This window comes from Fulmarus glacialis, unplaced genomic scaffold (assembly GCF_000690835.1).
Source record: "Fulmarus glacialis isolate BGI_N327 unplaced genomic scaffold, ASM69083v1 scaffold14918, whole genome shotgun sequence".
Taxonomy (NCBI): Eukaryota; Metazoa; Chordata; class Aves; order Procellariiformes; family Procellariidae; genus Fulmarus; species Fulmarus glacialis.
The window spans coordinates 5,488-16,775 of record NW_009230252.1 but is presented as its reverse complement, the minus strand read 5'-3'; the positions used below and the strand labels follow the sequence as shown (position 1 = coordinate 16,775).

General features: G+C 49.0%; 1 protein-coding gene across 1 annotated transcript; it reads right to left on the bottom strand.

The window, feature by feature from the left end:
• Positions 1 to 1,861: 1,861 nt before the first annotated feature.
• On the bottom strand, positions 1,862 to 2,254 carry LOC104081415 (immunoglobulin superfamily member 3-like). Its single transcript, XM_009584163.1, has one exon. The coding sequence runs from the start codon at positions 2,252 to 2,254 to the stop codon at positions 1,862 to 1,864; it is 393 nt and encodes a 130-aa protein (XP_009582458.1).
• Positions 2,255 to 11,288: the final 9,034 nt, after the last annotated feature.

Here is an 11,288-nt window from a genome sequence, read left to right as displayed (position 1 = left end):
AGTGAATTTTCAGAAATGAATTAAGCTAAACCAAATTAGGGCCCCAAATTCTGAGCGCAAGCATCCACGAAGGGGCATAATGTGATTTAATTAATCCATTAAAAGTTACTTTAGATCAATTTTCTTGAGCATCCCAGACACACATAAGCCCCGAAGCCAATGTCCTCAAAGCGCTATTCATGGGTGTCTACGGAGTCCCAAATCTTATGTGCATTTTACCAGTGGCAAGGGTGGGACAGAGCTAAAGCATTTCACCCAGCAAGCCCCAGGCTGGCCATTGAAGGAGCTGCTGAGCTAGAGTTAAAACCTGGAGGGCACTGGCTCCCCAGCCCCCGGGGAGAGCACTGGAGGAGCTCCCCGCTGCCCAGCCATCGGACATGCTGGCTACGCTGGTCCACATCCCCGTCTATGCCAGCGGCTAACGCAGGTGCTCTCACTTGCTCTAACGGCTCTCCTGTAAGGACCCTAGCTCATGGGCTGGTTTCCACGGGGTGCAGCTCCCTGGCAGAGGAACCCAGCTGCAAACCCCGACTACTGCAACCCCACCCTGCCCCCAGGCACTTTTTTTTTCACCGGGTGTTGGTTTTCAATGGGTTTCACTCCCCGAGGTGACTTTACAGTGGCAGTGCTGACTCACGCTTGTTTAAACTAAAGGGGGAGCCACAAACCTGGACACCTGACGCAAACGACAGAACTACAAAAAAAAACCAAAACCACCAACCAGAAAAGAGTATTCAGGCATCTACCTCCCGACTGCTCATGGACATCAGATGGGAAAGCATGCAACTAAGTAAGCGCCTGTACCCAGATCGTGGGGCTTCGCCTGGGAGAGTGGCTGGGCTGGCACCTCGGAAGGGAAGAAGCCAAGGTGCACAGCCCAAAGGAGGGCTATTGTGATTTAAATTCACACCTCGGCTCCTTTCGCAACGGGTTTTCTGTGTCAACACGGCCTGAACCGGCAACACCCTGACCAGCTAGCATGTCTGGATAATGCCGAAGTGGTTTCCAAACCCGAGACCTGCAGGCTCACGAATATCTAAGGAAAGCAAGCCTACTGTCTGTGGGCTTAAATCTGCAAGAGGGGCATCTCCGCTGCGGAGGAAATCTTTTAGGAGTCCTTCAGCCAAAGAGCTTGATGGAAACTATTTCACCGCTGTTAGCCGAGTTAGAGACTTCAAATCAATCCCATTTTGAGATACAGAAAGCAAGCTGAAGCTTGAAAAGGTCAAATCAGCTAGTCAGAGAGGTGCTGTGGAAATACCCCAGATTTTAAAGAACCTGTTTTCAATTCTTCTAACGCAGACAGAAAAAAAAACCCACCAGACCAACTCCCCCACATTCATCTACAGACAGCTCAATTTTATCGGTGTGCTGGTTTCAGGACGCATTCAGCACTGCTTTCTGTTAAGAGCCTGAAGATGACCGCCTCTCCCGTTCCCTTTACGTGCCGCTTGTTATCACTCCTCTCTTCCCCGTTCCGCTATTTTGCCACCTTTGGCACACAGCTCTCCCCTCTGCAGCTTGTGCCATCTGGAGCAGCCTCCCTACCCCTCTCTCTCTGCGTAAATCAGTTCCACGTCCCTCTTGCTTTCAGCCATGGCTTCACACGTTCCTCTCTCCGGCTATGCTGCCTGTTTTCTCTTCTTTATGAGGGTCTTATTACTAGAGAAAGCTTGATTTCTCCTACATCTCTATACCATCATTTCCTGCAATTCACACCACTGTGCCACCTGCTCTCTGCTCCTATTCTCCTCACTGGTGTTTTTTCTGATAGCTTATGTGGACTACATCGCACATAGGGGATTCATGGGGTTTCTGCTGCATGCCGGCTGGGAGATGCCCCGTTGCCCCAGCCATGCCATTAGCAGGACAGCTTACCCACGAGGTTCATCTTGGCGCTGTAACTCCCAAAGTACCTCTCGTCGGTATTGGGCGTGTGGCACTCGTACTCCCCAGCGTCCCGGTCCTGCAGCTCCGTGATGTGCAGCAGGACGGCGTCCCCCTGCACCCGCTCCACGTAGATCCCCCGGCTGCGCACGCGCTGGGTGTAGATGGCGTAGGGGAAGGAGGGGTCGACGGTGCTGACGATCTGCACCTCTCGCTCAGGGGCCGAGGGCAAGTAGATGGACCACTGGAAGTTCTGCTCTGCCGGGCCCTGGTAGCCGCTCACCTTGCACCACAGCGTGACGTGGGATCCCTCCGTGCGGTAGAGGGGCCCTTCCTGCACTGCCACTTGCCGCTGGGCCAAGGCCATGCCTGCAGGAGGAGAGGAGCCCAGCGTTACTTCTTGGTAGGCAGCCCCCGCACCTCCTCCCAGATGTACGAGTCCCACCCCTTCTGTGGCTGTGCTCGGCTAGGCAAGCCCTCGCACCCCATTTTACAACTGGCACAATGGGCTCTGGCACAGCACTCCCCCCAGCCACGTTGCAGTTTTCTTGCTGACCCAAGTGAAGCTTTTTTTAAAACGCCCCATGAAAAAAGTGGTGTTGAGATAACATAAAACATTTCTTTGGTAGTGATAAGAATCCAGGCACGAAAAGGTACTGCACCGCATGGCAACAAACCAGAAACTCAAGCTGACAGGGCTTTGTTTTTAGTACTACCCTTATTTTGCAGCCCCATCATACTGCCATCCCAGGCACGGATTGCTGCCGGAGGGCACTGGGACGTGGCACGCGGCTGCTCTGCGGCACCCCGGTGCCGCTGCTGGGGCTCCCCGGTTCGGCAGCAACTCCCCCTTCTCCTGGCACAGCCCAACTAGGACCGTCTTCCACCAGGAGAGAGGCCCACGTGCAAGCCAGGAGGCTACGCCCCCTCTCCTTGGCTTTCCGGGCCACCTAACAGCAATGCCACAAGCACTTGTTCGCCATTAGCAAACCTGCCGGAGGCTTCGGCTGGTACAAAATCCTGTTCTTTTTCCCCCAAACCAGCATGCCTTCTCCAGTCTCTCCGTTACGCTCGTAAAGGCATATGGGGAAATACCATGTGTTCCAGCACTGCCTTCCCAAGCCTATTTGAAAGGAGTATATTTAGTACATAACAAAAACAAAGTTAATGGAGGGAATGGGCATATCACACTAAGACTTACCACCCCTGGCTGCTGGAAATCGAGACCCAGTACTGTGCACCATACACACGCAAACTCTTGCGCCACGGAACAAAGACAATCCCACAGCACGGCGACTGCGATCTGCTGTATTTTTACACAGATTATGGATGGCTGGCCCTTGGGCTCATGGCACATTACCAGCACAGCCCTCCAGGGGCCAGATAAATTACAGCAATCTATCTTTGTTTGTTGCTACATCAAAGGCTCGAGGTCTGGAGACCACGGTGGGTGTTCATCGGTTATTGAGTTACCAGCAGCATGTGCACATGGCGAGGCCAATCACCCTGGCTTCTGTGACTGCTTGCTTGCCATCATAAAACAGCAATAAGCCGATTTAAAGCGGGTCCTGCATAATCACATTTGCAAATTTCATCCTCCGTGTGTGCGTGCACGTTGGGGTTCCCCCCCCCCTAATTTTCAATAACAATCAAGTCCAGAGAAGAATTTAATCTTTCAAAAACTAGCAACTTGCAGGTGGAAGAGGTAACCTGGCATCTGGGGATTACTGACTCAATCCCACCTCTGCACATGGATGTCCAGATACGAAGTCTTTTCTCCACAGCCAGCCTGGACCAGAGCCAGGAGAGATGGTTCTTACCAGCTTAAAACAAATTGTGAAAAATGGGTTCAGCACATCCATCAGGCCATGCAGCTGAACAGATGGAGTGCAATTCAAACTATTAACTTGAGCTCAGCTCGCTGCTGCTCCAAATTACGTTTCTTTTTACTCTTTATGAAATAATGTGATATAAGGGGAGGATGAGGAAAGCTAGCACGTTTGAAACGAACGGGGAGAGGAACCACAGAGGCAAACACTCCCGCACTGTTTGCTGTACCAATCTCTTCATCCTGGGGAAAGATACCGCTAGAGACAAGTAACACATCTGAGGTGCAGACAACCTCTTCTCTCACCCCGTAACGGCCAAAGGACAAAGCAAATACTACAGCCTTTGAAGTGAACTGTTTTTAAAGCAGCAGGAAGGGTAAGATCTTTATTGCACACCTAAAGACAGCTCATAATACAATTTTTGTATGCACATGTAGCCTTGCTACAGCATACAGATACCCTGCACACAAAGACACAATTAAAATTGCGCCACAAAGCAAACATGCAGCGGTAGGAATTAAAAGTTGCACACATAACACTCATTCAGGTATTTCTCACCTGAGTGCACGACCTTGTTTTGCAGGCTTTTAATGCAGTGCTGGTTTTTTTACACAGGAATTCTCTAAGGAGTTTTCCAACTATCCAGCTGAAAAACATCATTTTATCAGAGACACGTATTGGCTCTTCCAAAGCTCGCTGGCAAGATCACGACCTCAGGAACCCACAGCGCAGACCTCTGCGCCCTGATGCACGCAACCTTTTGGTAGATGCCAAATCCCACTGCCCTCATGGCCAGCTCTAATGTGGGCTTCCTTCTTCCCTTGCCAGTGGTTTTTGGGACCTTGCTTTAACCCTACAACCTGGAGTCCTGCTCCAGGTTCGGAAGAGACTCACTTTCTACATTCCTCCTCTTCTATTCCTTCTTGCATTGGATTGCTGCACCTTCCTGATCCAGCCAAAAGTGAGAGAGACAAGAGCCGAAGAGCTCCTTGCTTCCCATTCTGGCTCCAGGAGCCCAAGCAGCTGAGGGACAGAAGCAGCTGGTGCAGAAAAAGCCCTGCCCAGCTCCAGCGTGAAAGGAAGACAAAACAGTCGGGGTTTTGCTACAACTTGCAAGTTGCTGTTCAGTCTTTGAGAGGTGATACACAAAGGCTCAGGAGTTGGTTGCGCAGGGTGGATCTCCAGAGGAGCAGGGAACAGCACATCCACAGTGGTCTTCCACTTGGCCGCAAACTCCTGCTCCAACACAGATGGGCACAAATGCTTTTCAACACTTAAAAAACCCACAGAGCAAAAGCAGAGATACTTCTCCAATAAATCATTTTAACCGAGAAAAGGAAGGAGAAAAACAATCAGCCTGAGACAGACGCTACCACTACAAATTTTCTCCTCAAACACTGTTAACTTTTTGCACAGTGAAGGGTGTTTGGCAGTTTTCAAGCTCTGGGAATTGTTATATTCACGAACATGCAGTATCAAGAAAAGAACTGCATTTCTTAGCAAGCAAGCATTCTGATTAACACAAATAACGCGCCTGAGATCCCATTTTAAACTCTTATCTTTCCCTCTCGAAGTGAGAGAAGAGCTCACTGGAGGAGGAGCTCTGTGCTCCACACGTCCCCTAGGACACCCAGAAGACAGTTATGGTGGCATTTGGCTGGTACTTCACTGGCACAGCTGGCTTTTAATTGCAAATCCAATATAATTTACTGACAATGCAAGGGCTGATATGGAGGAGGTAGCGAGCCAAGAGCTACTTTAAAATTAATAAAAAATGATAGGTTTGTGCATCTGTTTTTTTCCAAAAGGCAGCAAATCCCCTGTGATAAGGAGGAAGCATTCCCTGATCCTTATCCCTGACCGATGAGGGCTATTGTCTCCGGCCTTTTGAGCTAAGAGCAAGCCAAACAACAGCCAGGCAGCTCTCAACACTTCCACTGGCTTACCCATCTCCCAGGCCCCGTTTGGGAGACAGGAGGTACATGGGGGAAAGAGGAGGAGGCAGCGGCAAGAGGGGATGTGTGGCCAGGCCATCAGCCTCAAGGTCATGCAGCCAGGGGACCGTGCGGGACTGAGGCACCAGCAGATGCCTGGTCCCAGTGTCTCCCCTACGCCAGCCCGCCCAGCAGGCTCCAGGGCCACGGCAAATGTCATGCGAAGCAGCTCTGAAAGGCAGGTGAAAGGCAAGGGAGAAATGCAATACCAGAGTCACCTGGCCGTTGACGTGTCCCTTGTCATATCACAGCCAGAACTTCAATGTCTCTCCATTCAATCTACGGGCACGAAAGAAGCGTCGAGCATCCCTGCCAGCAAGGCATCTCACCCAGAAGTGCAGTAGCTCAGCTTCCGAGTACGCTTTGTCTTTGCAAAAACTGCACCCTCCCAGCAACGTCAGCTGACTACGGCAAGATCCAACCTTTCCACAGGGAGGCATGCAGAGCTCAGAGCTCAGGTTTTCCAGACATGACTGGTCATTTCAGGTGCCCCATTTGAAATACTTTGAAGATGCCCCATTTCAGAAAGTGCCAAACACTCACTCTTTGGGAAGGAGGTGGACCTTCAGGTTCCTTTCAGAAGAACAGGCGTGCAAAATTGCATCTGAGAACATTGATTCAAGGCTTATCGCAAGGGATAGGTGAGCGTAATGAAAGAAAGGATGGCTGTGCACACAGAAACTCTGCCACAGCATCAACACACCAAAAGAATAAATAAAATTAGGGACAGAATGACCAGGAACCTCTTGCACAAATGCTCTCCCCATCTCTGAGAGGGTGCGTTATGCCTGCACCACACCCAAAGGCACCACAGCAAGTTGCATCAAGGTATCTTAGATATCAATAATCACTGCCAATAGACCTTTAATCTAAAAGAGAAACTTGAGCTCTTGGAAGGAGTATTATCCTGGGTCTCCAATCATTAGAGAGCAATTAAAAAAAAAAGTCTTTATATTTTCCATATCTTCCAGAAGCATAGAGCTGACAGTACTGAACACCAAATGGATTACATAGCTTGAGGGGATGTTTCTACCCCTGCAGCTTTACAGCAGTTTTCCTTCTCTTAGAAGCTCTAAAGCAGTATTTGTCAATAACTGATAATGCTAATCCTAAATTTCCTTTAAAAATTACTTTGTGCCTTTTGACAACAACTATTAGACAGAAAACATTTCCAAAGAGATCCTTATCCCTCCTCTCCCCATCACTTGCACAAATGCACAGCGCACATTTGGGTTTTGTTTGTTGTTGCTATTGTTTGTTCAATTTATAAGTGCTCCTGAAAAAGTGTCACAAAAGAGCAACAAGGATGATAAACACTAGGGAATGGCTTCTACGCAAGAACTAATGGAGCAGGCAAGGACTCTGGCCTGGAAAAAAGATGACTTTGAGAGGATCTACTAAAGGTCTATACAAATATGCATGCCATGGAGAGGACGGTCAAGAATTGACCATTTACCATCTCTTCCAGTTTAAAAACCAAGGGCCGTCAACCAAAACTGGTCAGATCCAGTTTCATAACAAGTGAGGCAGTTCTTGCAGCTGCACATGGCAGACCTGGGGACGTCCTTGCCGAGGGATGCTGTGGATATGGAAAGTTTACATGGGTCAAAATGTGGGTGGGACAAGTTCTTGAAAAAGGACTACTAAATAGGTATATCACGTTAGGTTTGGGAGGCTCCCAAAACAAGCTACAATTGCACAGCTGTCTGCCTACAGCTTTTTGAGATGTGATACTGAGCTAGGTGGAGGACCCTTAGTCTGAACGGGTACAGCTGTCCTCATGCACCTTCACAACCTGTGTCATTGCAGGCTATACTCTTTAGCCACAGGGGTCACATCTGGTCTGCAGACTATGCATTTGCTATACTACAACAGAAGATAAAAAAGGCGCCATTTCAGCTTTTTCTCTAGAAGCGTGGCTATCTCTGCTCTGAACATGGCCAACTGAACTGGTTCCCTCAAAACACCCTCAGAACTGAAGCGGAAGCCTGTGCCTGTGTGCAGGGAAGGGAAGGGAAGCGTGCATAAATCCTATTTGGCTATGACAAATTAGCATCTGCAGCAGACCACAGGACCTGGCAGAAAGTCCCTCGTAATGAAGACAAATCAGACACAAGTGCTAAAGAGCAGTTATGCTAAAGCGTCTACTTCCTAGCTTGAGAGATGCTCTGGGCACACACAACCCAAGAGCAGGTGCAAGCGCCAAGTGCATCACAGGCTGCGGCAACTGCTGCCCTCCCACAGGTCTGGGGCTCGCTCAGGCGAGAGCGGTGCAGGAGCCCAGGCTCGCCACCCGGCCGGCCCTTGCTCTCCAACACGCAGCACGGCGCGGTTTGAGTGCCAGCAGACTCTTCCTCTGGCTTCATTCGGCACCTTCAGCCTGGCCCAACGCCACAGGAGGCAGCAGGCATACCTGCACCCCCCTCCGACTGCGGGGCGAGGAAAGGACACCATGCCCACAACAAGGAAGCAGTGTTTTCATCCAGTCCAAGGCGCTGTTGCTTTATTAGCCAGTGTTGTTAATGTGTTGCTTCCCCCCCTGCCTCCCATATACTCGCAGCCTACGACAAACAAGGACGGCAGCACTGTGGGGCGATGCCACAGCCTGCGGCTCACAGGCAGCAGGCCACAGGGAACAGCAGGGCAGGCAGAAGCAGCCTTCGAGCTGCAGCAGTTCGTGCGTTGGCCGCTTTCACAAAGTAACGGGGCGCATGCGGTTAATTGTAGCCGAGCAAGCAGGGCTCCCCTGCAACTCGCTCCTCCTCAGTGTTTCCATCCCCCTACCCCAAAACAGGAGCATCGTGCCCTGCACAGGCCTTTGCTTCCAGCAAGTTGCTCAGGGACAGTTAACATCCTCCAAGCTCATGTCCCGTCTTAATTCAGATTAATTTTTCAGTCTCCCTTAGGCATGATCCTTCCCAGGGGATGGCTCTTCCACTCTCCCTTCTGTCCCCCAGGGAGGACGCAGACGGCTCTTGCCAAGACGAGCCCCTTACTTAGCCCTGCTGTGGAGGCCAGAGATAAAGCAGGGACTGATATCCACAAAATGGTGTTTCATTTCAAGAAGGCTCTTCCAAGCTCACCGTTGTCCAGCCACCGAGAACACTTTCCCCAGCCATCTTATTTTTCATCATCTGAAGACTAACGTAATCTCTATGGGAGACTCTGCCCCAACAGGCAACACCAAAAGAGAGACAGTCTTCCAGCAACACGCACCTGCTATTCTGTGAAGTCTCCTGTTAACATGCACAAATAAAAATTAGGTTCGAGCTTAATTTTTGCATAAATGAGTCACAGCAGGGGCAATCTCTGTACACTGCAACCTGCTGCCAGATGGAAAACAACAATGCTATCAGAAGAAAACATGCGGTAACTCCCCCCTTATTACTGTAAAGCCTCATTCTGGGAAAATACAGTATTTTGCTTGATGTATTTTTTATCATGCCAAGAGAGTTCACTGTACTGAAAGGCTGGCTGGAGCCACTTGCAAAAGAAGTGTCTATCTCTGTCCCTATCCTCCACCCTTTTGCTTTGATGTTTAAATCGTGCTACCAAGGGTGCCTGATCCCCTATCCTCCTCCACTCCTGCCACCGTTCCACCACTCCCAGTACATGGGCCATCCTTCCTGAACTGACTCAAAAAGCTATTCATTCCTCATTCAAATTCCTCCCACTGCTGAGCCGACTAAGGATGGCTAAGTAGAGAGGTCAGCCAGGAACAATTTATACAATAATTGGTATGGAAATATCACAATCAGTGGGGAAATATCAAAGCACGGGCAAACGAGTCAGGAGCCGCCGCCAATGAAGCTCTTTGTTCTTCCAACACAACTGCTTTCACTCATCTCTGCTAGCTGCTCCGTCTCACAGCCGCTCACTTCCACAGCAGATGTTTACTGTCTTTTAAGAAAAATGTTTTCAATAAATATGAAAGAGGTGACATTTCTTTTAATCACCTGTGATTGTTCTGGCCTGTGACTAGCTTCCCAAGTTCTGACTGCAAAAGAGGTCTTGTACCCCTGCTATAATTATGCATCCAGTCAGACATCCAACCCCCTCGCCAAGATCAGAGCCATTTTTCATCCTTTGGTTCTTCTCAGATCTGGTCCTTATATTGACAGATGACTTCCTTACTTCCCCCAGTACAGCATTGGTATTCTACAGCTTCACAGCGTTAAATGTGATCTGCCCTTGTGATTTTTTTTTTTCTTTTTTTTAAGCAAACCTCATACTATATGGATATCACATTCCTCTAACTGCTCCTTCTCTGTGTCTACAATTAGGCATGTTAAAATACACTAGTTTTAACACCGCCTTAGAATGGCATACTCTTGAGCCACTGATCGTCTCTATTACTACAACCTTTAAACTTCTAAAAATGCTGGAAGGAGGAAGGAATAATTCATTATCTACGTTGGACACTGAGAAGACAAGAAACAATAGGCTTGGACTTGAACGGCAGAGATTCAGGTTGGACATGGGGGCTAGGTATATTTTTAACTTCCCAGAAGCAAGGAAAGTGAGGCACCAGAGAGACTGCTTTGTGAGACTGAAGTCTCTCACACTACAGCTCCCTCTGACAGACATTCACCTTCCTCAAGAATACCATAGGTGGAGATGAACCTGCCCTGGGGGATGCACGACACGAGATCTCCCTGCTCTTACAGTTCTATCCTTCTCGATTATCCCATCAGAACACAGATTTAAAGTTACTTGGCTGAACTAAATTCTGAAACTACTCTTTAATCTAGTACAGGTTTACTTTGAAAAGTCACGGAGCCAAGCGTCCAGAAGCCAGCCAGCAATGCTTGCGGTCAGAGAAAAGAGTGATACCCCATACCAACAAAAGGAAGGAGGATAGCAGGGCAGCCGTTCTACGCACAGGTCCCTGAGCTCGGCAGCTCGTGGTCCTCAGCCTCCTTACTTCACATGGGCTTTGAAGAAGCTGGTGGATCAAGGTGTACCTGATGTAAAAGGTGAATAACAATACGTGCTGATGTACGAGGGAAAGACTGAGCTAACTGTCCTGCTGGTTCAGATTCATAATGGTAAACGACTGCTGGGGGCTAAAATATCTTTGTGCAACACACCTACTGCTTATTATAGTTTGACTATTCTCCTGCAAAGATGCTGAGAAAGAAAGTCCCTTATAATCTGCAATCCTTGTATTCCCCAAAGGAGGTACCAGTTTTGACTAACCCCACAGAATGGCAGAGAGCTCCAGCAGCACTATAGGTTATTTTCTGTACTTCAGGTAGAGCCCGTCCTGTGAATCTATTTAATCAACTATTTCTCTTCCTCCAAGGTCAGAACCTTCCCAACCCTCTTCCAACTCTCAGATCAGCGTGTTCTTCATACACCATGCCACCACTATCCTTATCATTACGGGAAGAATATGCAAGCAGAAGCTCCCTGGCAGATTATACTTATATTGGGAATATGCAGGCAGGAAGTGTTGGTTTGCCCACACACTATTTCTAACTTGCACTGCTCCTTGTGTCTTATCCTCAGGAGTTTCTTCTTTCCCACAGCCCACTGAATACATGCCCCAGTGACTTGTATCACTATTGCTGGTTCC

Coding starts and splice junctions, on each gene's coding strand:
- LOC104081415 (XM_009584163.1), bottom strand. CDS start 2,254: ATGGCCTTGGCCCAGCGGCAAGTGGCAGTGCAGGAAGGGCCCCTCTAC.